Consider the following 26,847-nt stretch of genomic DNA (forward strand, 5'->3'; position numbering starts at 1 on the left):
TAGGCCTCATCGAACATTTCACGTAGCTCAGTGCTTTCGCGATTAGGCATTCCAAATCCCTTTAGCCTGTATAAATTCTTCTCTCTGTCAAGGCAATCCAGCATAAGTTTTGTCGTTTCTTCAAGTTTTAGATATACATTGCCATTTGTGAAGGTTACTTCTCTGACCTCCTCAGACTCAGTCGCCGCAGAATATCGCACATCACTCAACCTTTACATGCTCATTGCCTTCTACATCCGTTACAGCCATCGTTACTTTGCCGACACATGTAATTCTCACTTTTTGCCCATTGGCAACTTCAACTTGTAGGTCTGTGTCCACCAAATCATACATGCATACTTTATTATTACAGCAATGTGAAGACGCAGCAGAGTCAAATATACCGAACCAGATCAGTTGTCTTATTCGTAGTGGAGATTAACGCTGCAATCTCGCAGACCATCATTGCATGTTCAGCTTTCTTTGAGCCCTTTCCAGTCCTCGGATATTCTGCTTTCTTTTGACTTTGAAATTTGTCCTGTGGGTGGATGTCACCACTGGACCTAGACTGTGGGGTTGTGGTTGTTTTAGTATAGTTTCCTGACCTTCTAGGCAGGCGGCAATCCTTAGATAGATGTCCCGGTTTTCCATAGTTCTAGCATGACCTTGTCTCTAGATGTCAGGCCATCATTGCCATCTCTCCCTCATTAGGGTCACTAGACCTGCCATTTTGGCGACCTTTCAGGCCCCACAGTCGTTCACTAATTCGTGCCTCCAGTTCACGAATCAGAATATTTCATTGACCCAAGCTAGTTATGGCACCTCCATATTCAGTTGGGAAGTTATTTAGCAACACTACTTTCCAGAATTCTTCTGCATTCCCAAACAGATTCAAAAAAAAATTTAGTGTCGCACCACTCCTGAACCCATTTATCTGCGTTCTGGGTGCCATTACATCTCCAATTAATAACTTGTTCACCAGTGCCAGTTGCCGTGTCAGGGTCGCCTGCCTCTAGCGGCCCTCCATACTCTTCCAAATATACTGAGCATCTTTGGATGCTAGCAGTCCAGGCTCATGATTTCCCAGTGTTATAATGAGATCCAGCAGTGATCAAGGCTGCATCTGCAGCGATGCTTACATTGTAGATTCCAAACCCAGAGACCACGTCCCAGACACAGTGTGGCGATCCACTCCACTGATTTGGTCAAATGGAATGGATGGATGGAAATGGAGGTCCGTGCATCCATTCCCATCCATTCCATCTGTTTGCTGTTACGTAATCCATCCATCCATTTAAAGTCGGCGTGGAATGGATGAATGGACGGATGGACAGGATTTTAGAGGTTAAGCACGCCTCAGGGGTGAAGGCAGGGGCTAGCCCTGGGACGTTTCAGCACGCGTCTACGTAGTAATTCTTGTATCTTTGCATGTAAACACTCTTACTCTAAGACATCAATATGGCAGAAACATACAGAACTGACAGCGAGACGACTGAAAATACGCCTTCAACTACCTTAGAAGATATTCAGGATGTCTGGGACAGTTTCCCTTGGAAGGAGTTTCCAGGATATGTGAGGTCAGTGCGTGCTGCCAGCACGTCGTCCTGGGTGTGGAGCCACGGCTTCGACATTCAACATAGCGACGACGATTCAAAAAGACGATGGGTCTGCCGGCCTTGTATCGACAAGAAGAGGCGCCGACCTCATAATACGGTTGCAACTGGAACCCAGAATGCGGAGAACCACCTTTTCTTCGAGCACAATATATGGGACCCAACAGGCAAACGCAGGGCCCCAGTGAAGGTTAAGGAGAAGACGCCGTCTAAGAGTATCACGTCGTTTTTCAATTTAAACCCAAACAATCCTCGAGAACAGCAGATTGCAAGTACTTTGATTGGTGGCTTTAGCAGAGAGAAATTCCAGCAGTTGCTTGTCGCATGGGTTATTGACTCTCAGGGCTCGTTCCGCCAGATCGAAAACCAGCGCTTTCGCGACCTCCTTGAATACCTTAACCCACTCGTCAGTATCACTGACGCGCATATTTGCCACGATACCGTCCGCAGTCGAATTCTCGAAGTATATAATACCAATAAGGCGCATGTGGTCGAGGTCCTTGGAGGAGTTGAAGGCAAGGTCCATATAGCGTTTGACGGCTGGCGGTCGCGAAATCGACACGCAATGTACGGGATCGTCTGCTTTTTCCTTGACAGCGAAAGCCGAGCGCAAAAGCTGGTTTTAGGAATCCCAGAAATCGTGGAACGGCATACAGGCAAGAATATTGCCGTCCACGTACTTGATATTATTGCCAGCTATGAGATTTCCTCAAAACTTGGGTACTTCACACTGGATAACGCAGCTCACAACGATACGGCGATGGATACGATTGGTACAGCGCTTGAATTCAAGGGCAGAAGTCGCCGAGTCCGATGCTTTGGTCATATTCTCAACCTTGTTTGTAAGCAACTGCTATTTGGCCACGACGCAGATGCGTTTGAAGATGAGATTTCCGCCGATTCGACTGTTGATGCCTCTCGCCATGAAGCTTGGAGACGGAAAGGGCCCATTGGGAAGCTTCATAACCTCGTTGTCGTTATTCACAAATCGGATGTCTTGACGCAGTTGTTACGGGATTTACAGCAGAAGGAGTTCGATATATCGAAGGACCCTAAGATTAAAGCTAGCCGTCCGAAGGACACCGTGATGGATAACCTGACGCGATGGCTGTCTCAGTTGTACATGCTACGCCGTTGTCTTGAGTTGAGGCCGTTCCTGGAGGAGCTTTGGGCTAACCAACGGGCTGAATTCGACGCTTCGATTCGCAAGCGATCGAAGCGGAAGGAGGATATGCCCCTTTATATTCGGGAAGAAAGCGAAATAACGGAGAAGGACTGGATCGTGGCTCAACTATATCATGACGTCCTGACCGAAATTGAAGATGTACTCCTTGTCCTTGAAGGCGACGGACAATTCAGGGCCCGTAAGAATGGCTTCTCAGAAGCATATGGCACTATACGGGACGTGGTCTTCGCATATGAACACCTCCTCACCCGTTTCGAGCATTGGAAGGCAATGGCTATGCGATATCCTGATGCTGAACACTTCAAAATCAACATTAATCTTGCATGGAAGAAGCTGAATGAATATTACGAGAAGTTAGATGAGACGCCCGTTTATTATGCTGCTGTTGCCCTTCATCCTGCGTATCGATGGGCATACTTCGAGAATTGGTGGTCCAGTGAAGCTTCATGGATTGATACAGCAAAGAAACTCGTTCAGGAACTATGGGACTCAGAATACAGGCATCTTAGCATCTCTTCTGTACGCAGCTTGCCGTCAGATATCAAACGGCGGAAGTTCTTCCATACGAAATTTAACAAAAATCGTGAAGAAAGTCGCCAGGCACCACTGCCTTCTCAACAGGTGTACCCTACAATAGACGAATACGAGGAGTGGCAACGTTTGCACCTGGACTCGGACCAGGATGTTGTTGATCCGTTATCATATTGGCACGAGAAACGAAGTCTTTATCCCCGGCTAGCTCAAATGGCCCTCGACGTTCTCTCCGTTCCGCCCATGAGCGCAGATGTCGAGAGATTGTTCTCCTCTTGCGGTGGAATGTTAGACAGTTCGCGCAATCGTCTTGAGGCCAATACAATAGGTATTGTGCAGACTCTGCGCTCTTGGCAAAAGGCTGGTCTAGTTCAAACTAAGGACCATTTTCTACAGCTGCCGGAGTCGTATGAGAGGTCGCTGAAGGAATGGAAGAAGTTGACAGGTGGTCAGGAGGGAGAAAAGGAGGTTTCAGGGGCTAACGAGGTTATCGAGGTGTAGATGCTAGATAGATAGCTTGAATGTATCCATTCGTCCATTCCACTGTCCATCCACTCCACTGATACCCTTCGTGGATCCATTCCATCGCGAAATTGCCCCTTACCGTCCACTTCCATTCCACGGAGGGGTTCAGTGGAATGGATGGAATGGATCGCCACACTGCCCAGACACCCTTCTGGATAAACAAAGCCTCCATATAGGTTGCCCACTGTCGATAATTTTTCCCATTAAATATAAACATGGTGGTTGTAGATGGAGCAACCCCTGTAGTGCACGCTCGCATTCTGTCAGACACATCCGGAGCCCCAGGGCTCATAACCTGTAGCTATACAGCAAGGGGGATGACTGACAGAAGGGTGACCACATTATCAATGAATGGTTTCTTGCCCATTGTCAACTGCTTCAGTTAGACTTAGCGAATAGGGATCGGCACGGATGCACGGATAACGGATATATCCGTGGATATCCGTCGCGGATACGGATACGGATAGAGAATATGCGGATATGGATACGGATGCGGATAAGGTAATATTGATTAGTCATATCCGCGGATATATCCGTGGATATCCGTGGATATCCGTGGTAGGGATCGACACGGATAATATCCAGGCCAAATTTTCCTTATCCGTATCCGTATCCGCGTAAAATATCTATATCCGTATCCGTATCCATATCCAGATATATAATCCGTATCCGTATCCGCAGTATCCACGGATACGACTCACGTGACTTTGAGTTGCGACTAATCAGATCAATGTTCTGATTCAAGCTTCCTTCCGCTCACAGCCAAGCGCGCACCAAATTCTGGATTCATTGGACTTCCGTTCTCTATACAACTGAATATTTCGTAAATCGCAACTCACTTAAACTCTCCCAGTGTTATTAGTTTACACATTTGTATTTGTTACTCGTATCCGTGGATATGAAGCGAAGAGTCGCTATTACTATATGCCTCAACTGAATTTCAAGCTGCGATGAAAGTACTTTCAACTAATTAATTAATTCTCAGTGACGATTAAAAATTGTTTCGTCACTGAGATATTATTCTCTCACTAATGGTGCGGAGTAGTTGTGGTGATAATTGTTCTCAGGTCCACAGGCAAGAGTCTACACGGTTTGTTGGAACGGGAATTTCCAAAATAGCAATTTTTGTTTTTGTCGTTGGGACTTTGCGCAACGGAGGAGATATAACAGTCAAGTTCAAACTACTCTCCATTTCGGGTACAACTGGTAGGTGATTAATATGCCTAAAAAGGAAGATGTGTAGCAGAGGAAAGGGGTCGTGTCGCTGAGCTGAACAAACTCAAATGACTACCAATGTTCATGTGCTGTTTTTTTTTTTGCGAGGTTCGCCTGATATATTAAGAGCCAATCTATCTTGTGCTGTAGGTCCGGTATGGAAGTGCCCAAGATCTTCGGGTACATTGGCCTTGCCACATCTGTCTTGATACTCACGAGTCTCGTCAAGACTGTGTACATCTACATCCGCCCCTCATCACTACCCCGGTATTGTAAGGAGGGAGACGAGTCTTGGGCATTCGTCACCGGCGCCAGTGATGGTATCGGACAGGGCTTTGCTCAGGAACTCTGCGCGCGAGGATTCAATGTTTTCTTGCACGGTCGCAATCCTGAGAAATTGCTTCGGATCCAAGAGACCCTGCGAAAGGAGTACTCTGCACGACAGACCAGGATCATCCTCTACGACGCTTCGAAGATCGATGCGAGCATTGACGACATCGCCTCGCAAATCGGAGAGACCACACGCCTGACCGTCCTCATCAATAACGTCGGTGGCATGGGCATGATGATGCCCTGCCCATACGTCAACCTCCAAGACTTTACTTTCGAGGACATGCAGACCGTCCTCAGCGTCAATGCCACCTTCTCCGCACACATCACGCGGGTTTTACTCCCGTTGCTGTTGAAGAACCAACCCGGGCTGATTATCAACATCTCGTCCACCACCAAATTTGGCATACCCTGGCTCGCTCCCTACGTCGCCACCAAGGCCTTTGCGATCGGATTCGGCGATGCTCTCAGCGCAGAGATGCGGGCGGAAAAACATGATGTCGAAGTGTTGGGCGTGATCGTGGGGTCCGTGGAAAGCGCATCAAATCCCGCGACCCCTAGTATTTTCACGCCGACTTCGCGAGCCATGGCGTCCGCCGTGCTGGACCGTGTGGGCTGTGGGGAATTGTCGGTTTGGGGGCATTGGGCGCATCGCTTGCAGGGGATCGCCTTGGATGTGTTGTCGCAGAAGATGTTTCAGGATATTGCTACGACACAGGTACGGAAGTTAAGGCTGGAGCAGGAACAGAAGAAAGTGAAATGATGTTCTATGCAATGACATACGTATTTTCCTAATGATTGTATATCAGACTCTGATGATGGAAATTATGTATTACATCTTGTGATAACATGTAATCGGACAATTGATAGGTTGCAGCAAGTCAGATGTCAGCATGACAGCCCGTGACCCATTGAAATGGTTGTCGGTTGGCTATTTGACTGTGGTTGTGGTTTCTAGAGACCTAGCTCCCGTGACAATAGTTCCCCATGATCCCGATTTCCTCAAGCGCATCAAGGACGCGTTACGCAAAGACCCAGAAATACCCGAGATATTGCAGCTATTACGTTCCGATCGTCAGTCGTCGGATAAGTTCTCCTTAGCAGATTATGAAGTCACCTCTGACGGACTATTAATGTTCCAAGGCCTGATTTATGTCCCGAACGAGACCGAGTTGCAGTTGTCAATCCTGAAGGCGTACCACGACCACCCCACGCAGGTCACCTTGGCCGAGCGAAGACTTTCGAATTGATTTCCAGATATTATTATTGGTTGACTATGCGACGTTTCATTATCAGATATGTGGCCAATTGCGCAATGTGCTCAAGAATCAAACCAGTCCGACACGCTCCTTTTGGACACTTGCAGTCTCTTGAAGTACCGTAAAGACCATGGAGTGATCTTTCTCTGGATTTCATTGTGTGTCTTCCCGAATCCGAGAATTATAATTCCATCCTCGTCGTGGTAGATCGAATGCTAAAGATGGCTCATTTTATCGGGACACGCAATACCGTCAATGCCGAAGGATTAGCTCGCCTATTTCGTGATAATATTTGGCGAATACATGGCCTTCCTAGTTCGCTTGTTTCTGACCGAGGAACAGTTTTTACATCGCAATGGTGGCGTGCCTTGTGCCGAATGCTTCACATCAGTCGGGGTCTCAGCACGGCATTTCACCCACAGTCGGATGGACAAACCGAACGCACCAACTCAACCTTGGAGACTTACCTCAGAGCATATGTCAACTATCAGCAAGATGATTGGTCATTCTGGTTGGCAGTAGCCGAATTCTGTTGCAATAACTTTCAGTCCGCGACCACAACTGTATCACCTCTTTACTGTAACTATGGTTATCACCCTCGCTTGGATTTTCAGACTCGTTTACCCCCTAATGCGGAAGTTACGCCCCATCGGACCACTGGGTTTGTCAAACGTTTACAACAGCTTCATGACTTTCTCGGCGCGGAAATTCTCTTTGCCCAGAACAGTCACGCGGAGCGTCCGGCCCCCTTTCAAGTCGGCCAAGAAGTCTGGCTTCTCCGTCGCCATATCCGAACGAACCGACCTTCGGCTAAGCTCGACTTCAAGAAGTTAGGAAAGTTCCGCATCGTCCAGAAGATTGCCGCAATGCTTATCGCCTTTTTTTTTACTCCCGTCCATGAAAGTTCATCTTGTGTTCCACGTTTCTCTTATCGAACCGGTCTCCTCAGAGAATGTAATTCCAGGACACATTCAGGAACAACCTCCACCCGTCATTGTCGACAATGATTTAGAATATGAGGTTGAAGCTATCCTTGATTCTCGGGTCAGAAAACGTGGTGGATTACAATACTTGGTGAAATGGGTGGGTTATCACTACCCGACTTGGCAGCCTGAGATCGATCTTGTCCACGCCCCGGAAATAGTCGCGGAATTCATGGCTAGGCAAAAGCATGATAGAATTAGTTGCGGAATCCGGCAAAAGCGCAATGCCAACGATCACTGACGGCCAACCCGGAGAGTTGGCCTTTGGGAGGAGCTCCTGTAATGGACCCGATGAGCGACAGCCGCTTCGCGTGAGCCGCAGTGTCGTGACGCTTCAGCTGCGCCTCCCCAGCGCCGTTGATATATTTGGTTTTGTTTCTATATTTAGTTTGTTCTATGTAAGTTTTGTTTATTGTTCTATGTTTAGTTTGTCTATATATTTAGTTTGTTTATTTTTAGTGTTTGGTCGAGTATATATATATTTTGCGATGTGATAAATTGTATATGAGCAAGTGGAAGTGGACAACAATAAGGGTGTTGTGGTGTGTTGAAAAAGCAACTATAACTTCAGAATAAGCTAAGTAAAATGTGTAAGCTATAAAGTTCATGCTAAGGTATATGGAGTAATACTAAAAGGAGAAGGACACGTCATGGGAGTTGATAGTAAGAGTGCGAAGTGCGGAAGTGGTCTTATGAGCTCAGCCACCAAAGCTAAATATTGCTTATGCACATGTCACTCAGGCACGATCAAAGGTATTATCGTTACTAAGGATAATAGCCCGTACCCAACGAGAAACTTGACGTTATAGTCCTGCTCACGTGATTTCATCAAGGGTTGTCGTATGACACATGAGCAATTTTCTTATGAGATTGTCTCATAATTACGTATGACATATGAGCTGATCCTCCTAAAAGAAGAATAGTCTGAGGGATTTTACCTAAGTTGAGTAGACTATCTTCACATGAGAGATTTAGAGTAACCTCATGTGAAGAATCACTTCTGTTGAGGATTAGACACAAATCATACGTTTACACAGTAGGTATAGAGATCATAATTACCTTGGATACGATAGTTGATTAAGCAATCAAACTACGGATATCCAACAACCCCTTTCAAATAATTTCTAGTCGAACTTACCTTTCACTGTGCCTTCCCCTATCGCGCTATCAATTTTTTCAGTGGTGATCCGTTGATCTTACTTCTTGATCATCCGGTCCAAAGGGAATTAAGAGGTCTTTAAGTATACAAGAATTCAGACTCTGAGAAATAGCCTTTCTGTGACCCAAATCTGAACGTCGCTGATGATTGATCATTTGACAATTCATGTCGTAACTGCTGATCTTTAACTAGTAGTGATTTTCAATTACTTCAGCAGGTGATGTTACCACGCAATGTATCGGGTAACGATGATCAATCATCAGACTCTTGCTGACGTCAGTCAGAAGAAAGATGGAGTCTCATGTCCAAGAGCACATTATCATGAGACCCGGATGGTAACTGTAATATCCCATCGTTCTGCAGAATTGTCTCGGTCATTGTTTGTAAGGCCATCGCCTTTCTTACGATGGTGCGGCTCAAGTGTGGTTCAGAGTTAATGCTCAATAGGCTTCAAAGGCCTAAGTCGTGCTTTCCCACAAGTCTGTTCAAGGTTTAGCCACATGCTATCAGCAAAGTTTCGATCGTCAGATCTGTCTTTTGCTGTGCCGAGTTATACTCTGGTCTCTGCAGAGTGTTACTTTCCTTATGTGCACCTATATTACTCTATTGAGTATATAGTTGATATTTCAACATATAGAGGGGTTTGTCCTCTAAGACCTAGTCAAGAAATAAGTCCTGGTATTCTTGTACAATAAGAATATATCTTGTCCAGTCCGGTCTAGTCCAGTTCCACTCCAGTCCAGTCCAGCGTCGTTACGCCTCCAGTACCTCGTGAACCATGACCCAACCTGGCAGCCAGCGGCGGATCTAGAACACGCTCCGGACTTGGTGGATCAGTTTCATGCCGCCATATCCCCGCCGTCTAGGGATCGGCACGGATACACGGATAACGGATATATCCGCGGATATCCGTCAAAATATGCGGATACGGATAGGTATTAGGCAGATACGGATACGGATACGGATAGAGCAATCTTGACTAGTCATATCCATGGATATCCGTGGATAAAATGTAAATAAAGTTATTAAGCAAATTATATCGCGACGTATTGATTCGCCCGCGTCTGGTTTCAGGGGGTTTCAGGGGGTTTCAGGGTTTCAACCATGCCGCAATAAAACTTGCGTTCTTTGTTTCCTTCTTTTTAATAGCAATCACTGTACTAGAACCCCTTGATACGATATCCATGCCTTTAATTATTATCGATACCAATTTTTTATTCTTTATAGTTTTATTTTATTTGTATTTCTTATTTAATTAAAAATTCTAATAAATAAATTTTCGTTATTACATGGCGCGAAATGTGGAACCGTAACATAACAGCAGCTTATATGTCCTGAATATAAACCGATCCGTTACACATATTAGACCAGCTCATTTGCAAGTAAGCCGCGCTATATATATAGATGGATCGCCGGATCGATCTTAACGATTGTACGACTGTCTTATTGACTCATAAGCTCAATAAGACGCTTTTAGCCCAGATGAACGTTATATTTCATATTACTGGTAGTTGTAATATCTTTCGTTCATATTTTTGTCATTCGTACATGGGTATGACGGATACGGATACGGATAAGCCTATTTCTCCTGGATACGGATACGGATACGGATACGGATAGCAATATGTTGCGCGGATACGGATACGGATATGGATAACGAAAATTCTTATCCGTGGCGATCCCTACCGCCGTCCACGTCCCCGAACGCGAGCCAACTCGGAGGTTTGGCCCTAGGAGGGGAGTCATGTCAGGAACGCGATGAGGCTCGTGCGGCTGAGGCTGCGCACGTCGTACACCGGTTAGCGGACGTGGCCTTCTTGGCCATGCCTACGTGTCCTTCTTGGCTTTGTTTGCGTGGCCTTCCTGGTTTTGTTTGCGTGGCCTTCTTGGTTGAGTTCGTGTTACTTGTTCGTTGTTCACCGCCTGGGCTGACAGAAGATAAAAGGAGGGGTTTGTCCTCGCTATCAGCCCAAGCAAGAAGTCTTGTATATTTGTAATAAAATCTTGTCTTGCATACATTTTCCCTAGTCCAGTCCAGTCCCAGTCCCAGTCTAGCTTAGTCTCGTCCCGTTACACTTGGGGTGGAACCGTGGAATGTTAGACCCTTCGCGCAATCGTCTTGAGGCCAATACAATAGGTATTGTGCAGACTCTGCGCTCTTGGCAAAAGGCTGGTCTTATTCAAACTAACCACCATTTCCTACAGCTGCCGGAGTCGCATGAGAGGTCCCTGAAGGAATGGAAGGAGTTGACAGATGGTCAGGAGGGAGAAGAGGAGGTTTCAGGGGCTAACGAGGTTATCGAGGTGTAGAGACTAGATATGATAGATAGCTTGAATGTATCCATTCCTCCATTCCACTGTCCATCCACTCCACTGATACCCTTCGTGGATCCATTCTATCGCGAAATTTCCCATTAGCGTCCTCTTCCATTCCACGGGACCCCTCCGTGGAATGGATGGAATAGATTACCACCCTGACGGTGTGAGAAGTGGAATGCCCAAACGCGATGACGTCATCGGTTGCGGCTATGCAGCCGCACTGGCGCAACCCGCAAGAAAATGAATCCGCGTGGCTGCACTCAGAAACCATTTTTGCTTATACCCGAAGATTAATATCCGGTCCGGCCAACTTGAAGCGGGCTAGCTAGGGCTCAGAGACCTGTGCAATTGCTGGTCACCGAGGGCAGGTGCACAACCAATGCGCACGACACAAGTAGCTTGTACCCAGAAGGCTGGACGGTTGCGTACGGCTTTTCCCTTCTGATGTTTCAGGGTTTCACGAAAGCGGCACTCAACGCCGATTCGCGACGTCTGTAACGATTCTGCTCCCTATCTCCCGGTCTGAACACATCTGTGCGCTGGTTTCATTTGCCATGAAGGTCCGCGTCGTGCAGCCTCACTCGACGGCTGATCGAGCCTGGATTGGATCGGCAAATGCCTCGTACGTCAGCATTTGTAATAGCCGGTTCCGACATGATATAAAACGTGGCTCGATTATCCGCCATGTCTCCATCTTTGGAAGGTAGGAATAATTCCTAATATTCCCGGACGAGCTTGGTCACTCTGCCTTCAAACTACTATAGTAACATCCAAGTAAGTATCGCTGTCTTCTGCTGTACTTATCCAGCGAACAGGGCTCATATATAACTATAGCTGCTGCTGCTTTGCTGGTTGATTGCACGATGCTGTTGCTCAAGACTCTTGTCATTACGGCTCTAATCGTGGGTGTTCGAGGCGGGAAGTGTCCACGGACTGATACGGTCGCACTTGAAAGCAGAAACAGCGAAGACGCTGGAGCAATACAACTGTCAGCTAGGGCTAACCCAACTTGGAGGGCATCTGTCTTTAGTGCCACTGGGGGCACAGAAGATATCTCTGTATTGATAGAGCGGCTAACCCCTCTAGGTACATATATTCGGTATGCGTACTATAACTTCTGTAGTTAATAACGACGGCTAGAGCTAGGGCTGGGGCTAGGGCTATCACTATCTAATGTAGGTGCATAGTGGATGCACCACCAAGGCCTATATAAATTGAACTTTACGATAAGACAACCACAACATACAAAATTCAATTGATCCTCGTCGCTGTTCCCTTCATTAGATGTATCCACGTACAGAGCAGGCTTGTGAGCTTTCTTCGCAACACATGGCTTGTAAAGCCAGTAGATCGTCGCGGATTTGATGTGCTGAATCCTGAAGCCATACCGCCACGTCCAAGAAGTGCATTGTCGCTTCGTATGAGATGGCTTAAACTGGTCCGGTACAGATTGGCGATCCCGACGGAATGTCAAACGATCTCTGGACGCATTTAACGAACACTTATGCGAAAAGAGCGCCAGCTCTCGCAGTTTTTGTCACCCGTTGGTGACTAAAAGTTCTATGTTAATAGAGTGTAACTGGTTAATGCTCATCTATATTGTTGCTAGCCAGAGATGGCGGGTTTAGTGTTGTGGGATGGATAATGGATAATACTGAACCGATGCCAACCGCACCGCCAGCTAATGGCATGGCACCGCTTCAAGTTTCACATATTATCCCTTTCAGTGCCAGTCGTCGTATTCCTTTAAGACTTATGCTTTCTAAATTTGCGAGTCAAGGTATGAAAAATTTACTGACTGGCCAAGGCATCAACGATCCATCTAATGCACTATCAGGCTTTTGACTTATTTGAATTTGCTCTGGATTGCCAAAATGACCGATCTTTTTCAGAATGCTAGTGCAAAGGTGGTCGCTCCCTCCAACAGTTTCTCACCACTTTGAGGGTGAAGAACTCTTATTTGGCCAAGGACCTGACATGTAGCATTACCTTCAACTCTGCTTTGCAATATCCAGTTGGCTGTTGGCCGTTAGGATTACGTGCTAGTGGGGCAGCAGAAACTATAGATAAGATTCTTGAAGATGAAGAGGACCTTAGTTGCGGAAACCTGGAAGTTGGCTATGGGCTTCGTGTTGGTGCCTCGTATCTTGAGAGAGAATTGAGAGCTCCGAAAGATCTTGACGAGTTGGCTATGGATCACCTATAGCACAAGCGTGGGTCGTAAAAGCCACAAAAGTTTGGTGCGCATTCTAACTCATGCGACCCTTCGAGATTTTGCAAAGACTGAAAAGGTAAAACACTCTGTGCTCCAGCCTTGGGGGGCAAAGTGAAACGCGTCAAAAATATCAAGAGGTGTTTTCCGATTGCCGTTTTGGTTCACGCGTCTACAGAATCCACGGCTATCGTAACTCACGCAATGGATAACACAAGAATAGCTACCAGGAGGAGAAACGTGCGCTGGATTTATTTGAAGGAAGTCCTCTAAATACATAGAATGACTGATGAGCAAGCGCAAACCTCCTAAAGAGTAAAAGCCGTAAGGGAAAGAAAAGCATGGCCAGCCATGCTCAGTTTGAATATTATGACGATTATGGGACCGTTGAAGATGTGAGCATTTAAAATGTTTGTGCGTCTACGACTGGTACACTGACATTCACTATGTAGAACCGCATAGAATATCCACGAATCACCATAGAATGTTGCAGCAAATGCTACGATCAATGTAGGAAAGATGTTGTCACAGCGGAACACCGAGAAAAGGCAGCGGCACTCGACGCCTGGAGCACAATTTTCTCTGACGCTGTCAATACCTACATGAAATGGCAGGCACTGGTGCGAGAGATCGACATCAAATTTTGGAGCCCGTTTAAGTCGCCCAATCGAGGCACCCAAATAAGTTAATATTTTGCGAGTGTTTAAGACTCGCATAGGTCCTCGTACTCTGCGACAAAGTGAGAAGCATTGGGGACGCTAACCTCCATATTTGGCGATGAAATGATGCACTTCAACAAATTTAGCTTCACTTTTGAGAACTTGCTGATTGGAGGAGGGTTTAAATTCATTTTATCCTTCCGGTAGGAGAGCTACGTCCCAGCCGAGAGGCTCCACGCCCAGTCTTAATACAACGTCATGATACAATGTCATGATACAAGAGGGCTTCACTGACATATATATGATATATCAGCAGTTGTACGTTCATTTTGCTTGCGACAAGTAAATATGGTCGACGGCAAATCCTAGAGTAGCGGACTACATTGACGAGTCGAGACACGGTAAGAGGGGGGTAATGGAAAGTCGGATTTTCTGAGACTGGGACGTGAATCTTCAAGGCTCAAATCCTATCCTGGCAGAAGAGGGAAGTGAAGATTCTGGTTCTTCAGTAACACATGCACCCAAGACTCGGTTGCCGGCAATACAAGATTCTTCTCGAGTGCCGTCTCTCTTGCAAAGCTCGCCCTGGATGGTTCGTCGATGACTATACCGAATGGCCACGGTCTAATCGGATGTCTCATGTATGCTATGGTCGCTACAAGACCGGATATTGCTGCTGCAGTCTCAAAGTTGAGTCACTTTTGTAATAACCCTGCTGACAAGCATATAACAGCAGCATACCCTGATCTATGATCTTTAAGTGGTACTTCTGAGGGATTGAATACAGACAGACCGGGAATATTTAATAATTATTGGGTACTGCGATGCAGACTGGGCTGGAGATTATGTCGATTGACAAGTAGAGTTTCTTCTGGGCGATGGTGTAGTAGCATGGAGATAAAAGCAGTAGAATAACTGCCAACAAGTACTTCGCTGTAGAAGATACTTAGCCTACATTAGTACACAATAAAGTGTTGTTTCATTCAATAGTCTGCGCTATCAGGGTATACTGAACACGATTATAAGCCAATAAACGATCCTGGTCACCTATTCTATGTAAAGATAGTATGATGACTACCAGCTCGACTACCTTTTCAGTATATAAGTCCGCTGTATCGTCCTGTCCATCGATAGCTAACTGATCAAGCCCTGGCAAAGCTCTCAACTCTCTGTGAAGATATGAGGCACTCACTCGATTCCAATAATCACCTTCCATATGCCCATCTATATGCTCATCTTCATCCGCAAGAGCCTTAGCAATATTTCCCGCTGCTGCTTTGTTGCCAACTCGATAATATTCCGGCAGGCTGTCTAGTAGAGAGTTGCCAGGTCATCTGCATCGATGGTGTTGGAGGCACTTCGTGACGATTATTTTACTACCAGAACCGCGTCCGAGGACCATCAGCTGAAGCTTAGAGTAGCCGCGTGAATCGAGAGTCTCCATGATGCTGGGGAATAAGGCGTGGAGAATTCTTGAGCATTGATCCTCTCGATCGTACCATTCGAGCTCTGTCTTGTCGGGCTTTATCTCGGGTGCAAGCATAGGGTCAAGCTTAATTGACCTGAGTGGACCATTTCGCTTCCGAAAGTGTCCGTCTACCAACACCGCGTCAACATCAGCTGCCGATGAATGTAGAACCATTGCCCCTATATGGTTTTTATCAGCCGCGCAGGTCCTTGATCGTACGAACCCCCAATTGATTCCCCAATTCATACTCCTCGGGGCCAAATTCTATCCCCATTCATTCAACCTCAGTCCATTCTTCTGGTATATTTAAAGTTTTGAACTTATTAATGGTAAATTAAGATTAAAGTAAACATTTGAAATACTAAATAACTAAAGATAATTTATTAATAATAAAGTTATCTGAAAGCTTCTCTGTATTTATCCCTGAACTAATTGTTTTAGTACGTTCTTTGTTCTAAGCTAATCACCTTCGTGGTTCCTTAAAACTTCCTGCAGTATGGTCTCGAGTCATTTTCTATATTCCTTGCGCACTTCTTAAATCTTCTTTCATCTCTGTCTGTGTACATTTTGCATGCAGCACCCTTTCGAGAGAGTCAGTGTATCAATTCAATTCGTCCATATTGTCCTTAAATGCAAAAGGGATGTGGATACTTACACCAGGATCGTAGTAGCCAGTGGTAAACATACAGCATTCCTGTGTATCTCTTTTGCTGTTATGGATTGTGACAACTGAGCACCATCTATCCGGGTGTATTGTCGCTACGGTGCTGTGAAGTATTTAGCGAAATGCTTGACTTGGTTGTGGAGCTACATCTGGGATGAAAATAACCTACCTGGCGTCGAACAAGACGAGAGAGGCTATGGCGATGGAGAGCAGCTTCATATTTGTGTGCTTGTATTGTGGTTATGTGCGGAGTAAAAATGAAATTACGCAAGTCGAGTTGAAATCGTATAATCCTTGGTGTAGGAGATACTTTCAGCATTAAAAGGAGTCTAACATGACTTCGGCACTGCTGTTGATTTTATAGGAACCCTCGGACACCGACTCACACGGCCCTGAATCCTATTGCAAAATCTTTTCGACAAAACGAAAGGGGGAGCGGCCACATGTGCACAAGCCTATTATTATTTATTATTATGACGATGTGAGGACCAGACGATGGGTTGCGGCTAAGAGTGAGTGTCTTCGATCGTCTGCGGCTGAGAGTGTCTTCGATCGTTTGCGGCTGAGAGTATATTTATTCGTTTGTGTTCTCTCTTTTCCGAACTTCTCTTCTCTTTTCTCTTTGTCGATACTACACTTTATAGATAGTTATCTAGTAGCGAATTCGCATCTTCCCAACGCCTCACCGTAGGTTCTGACATATGATCTTTCAAAATAGTAGGATCAGCAGAGCTAGAGTAGCGTAAGACTCAAAGAACAGGCGGTTAATAGGACAATACTGCTGCTTACGAGTGATGGAGAAAACTCATGCCCGCCACTGCGCCCATCTGGGTGACCTTGTGGCCCACAACAGAGTCGGCAAGAAACGGAGAGAATTCGGGGAGATCCTTGCAGATCAGTATTTATAGCTCTAATGAATTTCATGCAAATTCCTATCTGGGGATAGCTAGTATATTCGAGAAGACGTATATATGTATATGTATATCCCGGGACTACAACTCCCTCGTAGATCCCAAAATGTTTGTACTATACATATCTCATACTATTTCAATACCATAAACAACGCCTTACTTCAACCGGAATTGCTTGACTGCACGGCGAGGAACAACCGAAGACGAGGGCCGCTCATAATGTTCGACATGCGTTCCATTCACCTCCAGGATTCTGTCTAGGTAGACTCGGAGCAGAAGGCTAAGTGCAGAGTTTATGACAATACTCATGGCCCAAGTGTGAACAGGTCGGAATGAGTTGATGAACGGTCAAACAGTTCCTGTTCGTTGGCCCTGACGTAGGCACCATAAAGTACTGCTATACTGCCACTTACAGCTCCTGGCAGGCGTCTCAAGCCGACAAAGACAACTTCTCCACCCAGCCGTCACGCTACGGAGGTCTCCAAGTAGTCACATCGTACATATAAGTAACAATCGCTGCTGACAATACAAACAGTGGAGCAATCTTCCAGAGAGCTCCAATGACTAGCCTTTTGTTCTGGGCCTTGGAGGAGTCTTGATGGCTTTTACGATCATTTAACCTAGGGAATTCACAGGCAGGGACGTCCTTGCCTAAAAACTCGCAAAGCGGTTCCCAACCACTTCCCAGTGCGTATTCCAGCCTCCTCCCACTCTCGAGAGGCACTGCCTCGCGAATCTTATTATAATATTCCTCGTAAGTCCGTTTTGCGCGCCGTTCGATCGATTCCATTGAGAACTCCGGCGCACCGAAAAATCCCGCGTGTACTTTTCGCATGGCATACCCGGCACGAATACCAAGGATGTTCCAGCCCACGACGTCCCGCAGACGAGAATATCGTTGGTAGAGCCTGGCAATAAGCTCTTCTCGGAAGGAAGGCCACCAAGTCTCAAACTCCCTCTCCACAACCACCACCTTTGCCTCGGGATATAACCTGACCAATTCCAACGCAAACGGAGATGCCAAATCAGTAGCAACATCGTAGTCTCCCCAGATGCGTTCCCAGTCCTCTCTCTTGAATGCTGGACGCGGTGCGGCCGCGGCCTTACATGGCCCGTCGCTGTGTGAAACGGTAGGTGTAGCCCGGGAGATTTATGAGGGCTGGCCATGTTGCCTCCGCGGCTTTCTCGATTTCAACCCATGGGTTCCCAAGAACATCTTGTAATCCGTGTTGAGCGTGGTAGCCCAGCAGGCGATACGCTTTGGCCATTGACGCTGTGCCCGTTCGAAAGAGGCCTGCATGAATAATCGTGAAGGCACCGTGTTCCGGTCCTCCTGGTTCGCGTTCATTAGAGCTCGACTCTGTTGTGGAAGCCATCGTGAACCTTGGACGTGCAGGTGTGAGGGATGAGTGGAGGCAAGGTTCAAGGCGAATGCTCAAACGACAGCAAACTAGCGATACCGAGGAAGGCCGGGAAATCCGAATAACCCGTCAAGGGTCTGGGGCTGAGCTGCGAGCAGACGCTATCATGCCTAGTCGGGACGAATACGTGTTGAACGAACGTAGGTCGCAGAAGGATGGTTTACTTTGTCCAATTGTTATATTATATTATATATTGGTAACCGGCGGGTTTCCTACAGCCCTTAAATATTACAGGAGGTTACCCTGAGCACAAAAAAAACACAAAACTAGAACAACGAATAACGTTAACGTGCATGTATAACGAGCGGCGCATCCAAACGAGCGGCGCACTTTCCACGCGACGCACCCCCTCCACACTTGACCCTTTTTCCCTCCACATCAAAACATGGAATCTTCTTCTAATGAAACCAAGATCATCCTTGCCATCGAAGCACTCCAAAGGTCCAAAAAACTAAGCGTTAGGACTGCGGCAAAGATATATGGTATTAGTGAAACGACACTACGTCACCGACGTGCCGGCCGACAACCACGACGCGATGTTCCAGCCAATTTGCAGAAATTGACCGACCTAGAAGAATCAGTCCTTGTTCAATACATCCTCGACTTAGCTGCCAAAGGATTTTCTCCTCGGCTGTCTATTGTGGGAGATATAGCAAATCGACTTCTATTATTGAGGAACCAAAGAATATTGAAACCTGTATTAGACAGTACAATTGACATATATTTTTATTTTCAGCCTCATAGCCGCAAGGTTGGTGATGCTATTACAGGGTTGCGATGGGCGGGTACGATTGTCGCGACTAACCGTTAGTCACCATACCATTACTTTAAAAGCTATCGGCTGCGGCTGTGGCCCTAACCCTGAATGTAGCATGTGCCAAATATAATTGGCAGAACTAAATTCAACATGTAGAACGCAAGCAAATTGCTGTACATCTAGAGGGCTCGGTCGTCTGCATTTCAGGACTCGTTACGTCAATCATGTACTCTCTTCATATTTCCCCGACAGTGGGTATCACCAAAGAAAGTTCAGCCGTATGACTGTAATGATAAGCGAATATTGGTACTTTGGTTAGATTACAAAGCTACCTCACCCTGCCGGCGTAGCTTGCCCCGTCGCGATCACGCCATCATCTCTTGTTTGGAACTTTTTTCCTAATTTTCTAGTGAATTTTTAATTTTTTAATTTTTATTATGAACGATTGCCTTCCTAATCAAGTTTACTACCTCGGTATTGCGATCAAATATTGATGCCCGGACTACATCGGCTAAACGAGGTTTAATATACTAACAACCTAGGTCCTATTTCTCACTAATTTGGTCCTCTATATTTACCTGTTGGACTCTATCGTTTAATCAACGCGCCTTATTGGTCCCTTTCGTGTGGAGTTCTATTGACGAAATGATCAGCAATCTGACCGACAAGAATCGCCAAGCAGAGTTGCAGGAGTCACCTACATGACATGTAGGACTTGCAGCTATGGTTATACGGGGCTTTGATTTACAATTATTCTTCGAGCTTAGAGGTGAATTGTGCAATTGTGTCCTACTGTAACTTGAACGCGGTTCGGCGATCAAAGCTGTCTTTGTACACTTTATTGGCATGTTTATGTGGTGATAGCCAAGGTTGGAACAAGTGCCAAATAAATGACCAATATATCTACAATTGGGGTTCGCGGTTACCTAATGTTTCGCTGCGGGCACACGGTTTCAATGCTCAGACTAAACTTGCGTCTTGGGGGACCAAAAACTCTGGAATATTCCTTAAGAACTCGGCTCGGTAAAAACGTCAAGTACAACAATCAAGCAGACAACGATCTGATGGATTCTCTTCTAAAGTCAAGCAACAATGATAATTATGCAAATGTCAGTCACGTTCTCCTGAAATGCAATGTAGCGACCAACAGTCTAGGTAGGAATTGGTCAATTTTGTACGACGGAATGTCATTACATATCTCGCAGTCTGCCTGACCTTGAAGAAAAGGGCATCTCTACCAAGGTAGAATAGTTCCATCGTAATTCGTAAGCGAGAAACTATAGTGCTTGGGATCAATCTTCTCGACTGTGGAAATCAATGACTTCGCACTTTCCTCTGGCGAAATAGGATCGCCAAAGTTATCCTTGCCATGATACATATCCGTCGCGACAAGACCCGGATGAATGGGAATAAATGCGAACCCCTTTGACTTGAATTCCTTGTGGAGATACTGCATGCCATTAGCTTACTTCGACCGACACATATTCAACAGAACATACAAAAACGGCCATGTTCAAAGCAGTTTTCGTCGACGCGTAATTATAGGGAATTTCTAATTCACTCAAGATGCTCTCCATCTGAATCGATGCAGATAAAGATCCCGCTATCGACGAAATAAAAACCACTTTCTTTGTGTCTCGCTTCTCAAGCAATGGGAGTAGCTTTGAGGTGAAATAAATCGGCGCAACGACATTGACAGTTAAATCTCGCTGATATCCTTCGTACCCAACCGTTGTCATGGAGATCGGCGAGTTGTTGACATTGTACACGCCAACATTATTCCAGAGTTCGTCGATGCCGGTAGGTGCAATCAATGCGATTTCCGCGGCCGCAGCATCCAAGGAGGCTTGTGACTCTGCCTCAAGTTCGACAATACGGACATTATCGATAGATGTGAGGGGTGTACCAGCGACCTTGGCTTTCGAGCGGACTGTGGCAACGACAATCCCATCTTTCTTTGCGAGGTTCTGGACCAGACGGAGGCCGATTCCTGCGATAGACTAAGTATGGGTAAGCACGCCAGGATTTGATTTCTCACCTCTGTTCGCACCGGTGACCACGTAGATTTTCGACATGTCTGAAAATAGTAATATAGTTCTATTTATCAGTTTGGATAAGAGAGTTATGTGATTTGTATGAAAGGTAGCAAAACACTCAAGTATGATGTCGATTCGAAGGGGGAGCAGAGGCATCATATTTATAGCTTTAACATAGCATAAGTACCAGTATCAGCAAGACTGCCGTCATCGTCAGCGTCATCCACGTGCGGATACTATCTGCTCATGCTTTGTAATAGAGCCCTGTACGACAATTGGCTGACAGGGTGATAGTAATCATCATGATTCCCGCGAGTAATTTTAGCTTCTTTCTCGGAGGCGTTGGCAATGAGTTTTCATCGTTCCGAAATGAAAAACAGATGTTTTTGTGCATTGAAAACTTGAGAACATCCTGACATAAACAGCGGTATTAACCTTCACAGGCCACGTAGAGGATTCCCGACTACATGCAATCTCCTCTAGAAAGACCTAGAAATTATTTCAGCAAAACCATGTCGACGTTAGGAACATGTGTAATACCCCTATTCGCTTGCGTGTTGACAGAATCGTGGCGAAGAGCAAACGTAATATGGGATTAGTATTCAATGTAATCATCAACACCGTAGAATTGTCCGACATGCACGTTATTGTTGCACGGCTGAACACGACTACCTGACTGTACGATCAGACTCGCACGTACATGTCATCTGTAGCCATCCGGGCGTGTTTTCGGAAATGATTGGTTGACTGATTACTGAACATTTACTTCTCCAAAGCCGTCGGACAGATTATAGCGCCGCACCAACCAAGGTGCCATGGCGATGTCCTCCGTATCCGTGAAGACAATAGTGGTAGTATTAATTGCCCTGCTTCACGCAACTAAGAATTTAATTGACAATGGTGTAGTTTCTATTATCATACTTTCTAATTATTTCTCAGTATTACTACGACACCGAGTATTGCACGGAAGTATGCATCTGGCGAATGGTTTATATATCCGAGCAGCCTCGCGAATGCTTAGCTTAGGATTTTGTTCCATAGCCAGAAGGGCTAGAATTAATTGACCTTCGTCGGTTTCTTTGCCATGCGTGGTTGTGAAGAAAAATGTGGTTAAAAGTAGAGATTACTACGTAGTGGAAGAGTGTCTGCGGCTCATTCGGTAGTGAGATACGTTATACAAATCAACGACAGATATACAAATCTGTTAGGCCCTCAAAAATTGGAAAATGAGTGCCAGACCCATGTCTTCGTGCAAAAACAAACCATCGCGATGGAAATCCGCTGGATCGAGCCCACGACACCCCGACCAACAGAGTTCACACGTATCTAGTTTTCAACACTCCTGACACCTGTCCTCCAACCCTGGCAATATCAAGAACATTCTCGTTCTACACAGGACCAGGAAAATCTACACAGGACCAGGAAAATCATTCTATATAAAGAGCCCCATCGAAACCGGGGCGGACTTCATTTGATCTTCTTGGACCTCCTGTATGAGTGCATTTCCCAAATAATCGTCCAGATCCAGATCCATGTATCCTCGGGAAGCCCATTTCCTTGCTGCTATGAAGAAGGAGTGGCCGTTGATACTAGCATCACTGAGTATCCGCAAGAGACATCGACCAGCATCTTCTGCTTCCGCAAATTGCACACCCACTTCGGCGACATGTGCGAAGGCTTCTTCGGACATAATTTTGGTTTTGACATACCTATCTCCATTAGCAAGTGTGATTGAGACTTTCAAACGCTTGACTGTGCCTACCACGGAGAGATTACATTCACGCGACTGCCATAGTAGAAAGCCGTCCTTCTCAATGAATGCATGATACCTCGCATAGCCCATTTGGTGGCAGAGTATTGAGGAATCCTGAGACAGTCCAGGAATGCTGCTCCTGAACCAATCAAAATCAAACAAGTATCTTCTTGCGTCGAGGAAGGATTCTGTCCATTCTGCTTGACAAAATAATGAAGTGACAACTTGACTGTATACAGCGTGCCACTGATGTTGATGTCGATCGTACTCAAATCAGGCTTTTCCGGTTCTTGATTTTCACCTGTGATGCAATCGTTAGCGCAAAATGTCGCCGTATCCCTTAAGGCCGGCTACCGGAGTATGAGAAGACATCATCTTGCCGGATAATGCCGGCATTAGCTACTACATAGGCAATCTTCCCTGTCGGAGAGAAAGATGCAGCTTCATGAAAGAGTCGGACTTGGTCTTCCCACTTGGCGGTATCGCATTCGATAAACTTCGTTCTCCTGGAAGGCTGATGTTCAGCACACAGCAAAACAACTTAAGACGGCAGACCTACCCATAAAGTTCGGCTTCCAATTTCTTTCCTCCCGCAACGTCGCGGTCTCCAATACAGACGATAACTCTGATTGTCATGTTAGCGACAATTGATCTCGACGATGATAGGGTCGCTTGTCCCATACCCTGCAGCGACGAGGGCGCGTACATAAGCTTCGCCGATACCATTGGCACCTGTTCTTTAAGTCATTGAATGCACTCATTTCCTACATTCGACGGGCTTTACCTCCAGTCACAATAGCGGTCTTTCCCTTGAGATTGCTTGGATCAAAATCCACGTCGCAATTAACAGGGCCCGTATACCTATATCCTTCCATTCGAAATAAATTGTTCCAACACTGAGTCCGATGCTATGGTAACAGAGATATTTCTAACGACCGGGACGAGAAAACAGCACCAGAGTTTCACAAAGCTGAGTCCGGCAACGCATGCCAATTTTATAATGAGCTGGGGTTATTGAAAGAGTCCAGGCAATTGCAAGGTTTGTCGTGTGCCTATGCGGACCAATCGTGAGTGAAGTGCTCGGGAGGGGCGCCATCCTCCGCAGTGATTGATCATGGTGCTGGGGGTGAGGATAAGGGTAGCGAATTCAGCCGAATGATATGCGGCGGCCGAATTCGCTTTCGTGAATTGGTCTAACTTTAGTGTAATAGATGAAGCCAGTCGGATATCTCATTTCGCTGTGGCATTTCTAACGAGCATCCTTCCCCATTAGATTAGCAGTAGTTGGTCTCACATGTGCAGTGCCCATGCGGCCGAACACGCCTTTCCTAACCGAGGGTTGGGATTATTTTGCCAAGACACCAAAACGCATTTCGGCCGAATGGCGCTAAAGGCGCTAATAAGCGCCATTCGGCCGAAATGCGTGCTAATTATTAGAACAATCCGACGCACGAAGAATTGGGGCATGTGCCGATGGAATTTGTATCTTGCCGCATTTTTATCTTTATCCAGGGTGTGGCGATGGCAAAGTACGACAGTGGACCCGTCGGGCGACGGGCTTAGACGTCCCTACGCGATCAATGCTTGGTTAGACAAGAGCTGCTCCATTCGCAACCACTTTCACTTGGCAATTTATGTGAAATAACCCCTACCCATGTGCTCCACGATTTCAACTATTTCGAAGTAAACCTTAGTGCCCAAATTTACGCCACTTTTAAGGGGGTTAATCGCAGTATCTAAACCTTCTTCCAGATTGAAATCGCCAGAATATTTATCGCGGACTCAACTGTTTCGTGTCTACAACGCTCCTCCTTAGCTGTCCTTTTTTATCAAGAACCTAAATTAATCGATGCGATCTAGGCATGGATCCTTGGTCTCGACCTATCGACTCCGAGTTGGAGACCGTTGACCTGACCAATGGGAACCCATGCGATGACGCCCAGCTTGGTGAAACTACATCTAACGTCCGCGAACCAGTCGATGTTTCTAGGCGCCCAAACTAGCTTAACGTACCTCAGTAGTAGGGCTGTTTCGAATACGAATATTGGGAATGTTCGATATTCGACTCTTTGAAAGGCATTCGAATAATATTTGATATTCGTATTCGACAAATAAGGTTTAGATCGAATAATATCGGCTCGAAAATTCGTATTCAATCGTAAATCACGTGATATTACTTAAATAAGTTAAAGCGTTTCCTATTAAAGGCTAGTTAGTCGAGCCGAAAACCTATCTAACCCTCGGCGACCCGAAGTCTACCAGCTCTCAGTTCTTTTTTGTATACGAACTATCCAGCGCTTATTGACTCTCATAGTTAAATGGGAACCAGAGGGTATCGCCAAAACTATCTCGCCTCTACGACGGCTACGACAGTGAAGTTTTACTTCTACAGCGTAAAATCGTGCAGCACTAATATAATGACGATTCGCGGCTACTGCCTGTGCGACTGTCATGATCGAGTGGGCCTTGCAGATTCCTCAGACATACTTCACGTCCTTCGCGCTGTACAAGAATGTTGACCCCACGTTCGCGTATCAGATGATTGCGATCCTCAACGGCGCCTCTGTCTTGGGCCGATGGCTTCCCGGATATATCGCCGACAGATTCGGCAGGTTCAACCCGATGATTGCAACATTCTTCATGTGCGCCATGTCCTCGCTCTCGCTCTGGATGGCTTCCGTCGCTGTCGACGGCACCAACACGGGTCTCATGATTGCGTACATGGTCTGCTTCGGCTTTACATCCGGCTCAGGCATTTCTCTCCCGCCGGTATGCCTAGATCTGAGCCAGGCTTGAAGGGCGGGACGCTGGTATTGAAAACGCCGAGCAAATCGGACAGCTATTGCTATAACTGGCAAATGCCTGTATACGAAGACTTAGTGCGTCTTGCAGCTTGAAATCCTACTGAATTCATTTCTCTACGGTTGATTATGTAATACTATGTCTCGAATATCGGCACGATATGTCGAATATTCGATTCGACGGTCGAAGAATGCTTCGAATAATATTCGATATTCGTATTCGACGCCGGAGGATTGGTCGATTTCGTATCGGACGCCGATAATCGGTCGAATATTGTCAACAGCCCTACTCAGTAGTCAGTATAAGGCACAGGGCCTCTAATGATATATTCCGGAAGATGAAGTTCCCCAGCATTGGTCAGCAGCTGCGACTTCGTAAACCTGAGCTTAATATCTTCGTCCAGCTTATTATCCAAAGAGAATCCGGAAGGGATATGTTTCACGCAGTCGTCGGCCGCACGCGTTAAGAGATCGAATTAGGAGTTCGCGTGATTCTCGAGTCGCTCAGCAAGTCCGCCTAAAGTGACCAAGATGGCTGCGACCGCGCCAAGCGTTAAAGACCTGTGCACAACGAACAAGGTGCACTCGACAAGGATAAGACATGCAAACAGGAAACCACGCTGAACCATATTTGATATAGGTTTGAATCTATTTGGGCCCGACGTAAGGACATCATTTCTCAAATTTACGCGACCATTAGGGCAAGGATCATTTCACGTAAACTTGGTCACGTAAAAATGGTGCGAAACACCTCTAGTACTTCATAAGCGAGTGAGCCACCCAAGCGAGTGAGCCAGCCTGGCTATCCACACCACGCTAAATCATCGATATCACCACCCCGATAGATAAATTTATTAACATGATTAAGAAATCGAATCTATAATAGTTTCTTAATTACTTTTACACGTGCGAGCATTATGACCAGTTTCGCCGCAAGTGCTACATTGCCTTTGCTTCGTTTTGCTCCCTGCCGATTGATCGCTCCTTCTCTTCGTCTCATGCTGTATCTGCTCAGGGACCTCTATTTTCTGTATTAAGTCCTGTCCATCCTGGACTGTAAGAGCGC

At 46.1% G+C, this 26,847-nt stretch overlaps 5 protein-coding genes across 5 annotated transcripts; 2 read left to right on the forward strand and 3 right to left on the reverse strand.

Moving 5' to 3' along the window:
• Positions 1-5,124: 5,124 nt before the first annotated feature.
• On the forward strand, positions 5,125-6,388 carry POJ06DRAFT_259761 (uncharacterized protein). Its single transcript, XM_056188419.1, has one exon. It carries the CDS (start codon positions 5,207-5,209, stop codon positions 6,140-6,142), a length of 936 nt encoding a protein of 311 aa, XP_056041147.1. The 5' UTR covers positions 5,125-5,206; the 3' UTR covers positions 6,143-6,388.
• A 10,595-nt stretch (positions 6,389-16,983) lies between these two features.
• On the reverse strand, positions 16,984-18,389 carry POJ06DRAFT_226762 (uncharacterized protein; the record flags this gene model as incomplete). Its single annotated transcript, XM_056185735.1, has 2 exons — positions 16,984-18,093; positions 18,143-18,389. The coding sequence occupies 2 exons, from the start codon at positions 18,387-18,389 to the stop codon at positions 17,483-17,485; spliced, it is 858 nt and encodes a 285-aa protein (XP_056041148.1). The 3' UTR covers positions 16,984-17,482.
• Positions 18,390-20,425: 2,036 nt separating this feature from the next.
• POJ06DRAFT_283104 (uncharacterized protein) lies at positions 20,426-21,266 on the reverse strand (the record flags this gene model as incomplete). The annotated part of the gene is made up of 3 exons (XM_056190085.1): positions 20,426-20,641; positions 20,691-21,181; positions 21,230-21,266. 3 exons carry the CDS (start codon positions 21,264-21,266, stop codon positions 20,426-20,428), a joined length of 744 nt encoding a protein of 247 aa, XP_056041149.1.
• Positions 21,267-22,475: 1,209 nt separating this feature from the next.
• Positions 22,476-24,074, reverse strand: POJ06DRAFT_19842 (uncharacterized protein). The gene is made up of 6 exons (XM_056185109.1): positions 23,765-24,074; positions 23,664-23,712; positions 23,540-23,605; positions 23,335-23,486; positions 22,990-23,281; positions 22,476-22,936 (listed from the first exon to the last, which is right to left on the reverse strand). The coding sequence occupies exons 1-6, from the start codon at positions 23,853-23,855 to the stop codon at positions 22,660-22,662; spliced, it is 927 nt and encodes a 308-aa protein (XP_056041150.1). The 5' UTR covers positions 23,856-24,074; the 3' UTR covers positions 22,476-22,659.
• Positions 24,075-25,431: 1,357 nt separating this feature from the next.
• Positions 25,432-25,776, forward strand: POJ06DRAFT_240233 (uncharacterized protein; the record flags this gene model as incomplete). The annotated part of the gene is made up of 1 exon (XM_056186080.1): positions 25,432-25,776. One exon carries the CDS (start codon positions 25,432-25,434, stop codon positions 25,774-25,776), a length of 345 nt encoding a protein of 114 aa, XP_056041151.1.
• Positions 25,777-26,847: the final 1,071 nt, after the last annotated feature.

Source organism: Lipomyces tetrasporus (assembly GCF_029532465.1).
Source record: "Lipomyces tetrasporus strain NRRL Y-64009 chromosome Unknown POJ06scaffold_10, whole genome shotgun sequence".
NCBI lineage: Eukaryota > Fungi > Ascomycota > Lipomycetes > Lipomycetales > Lipomycetaceae > Lipomyces > Lipomyces tetrasporus.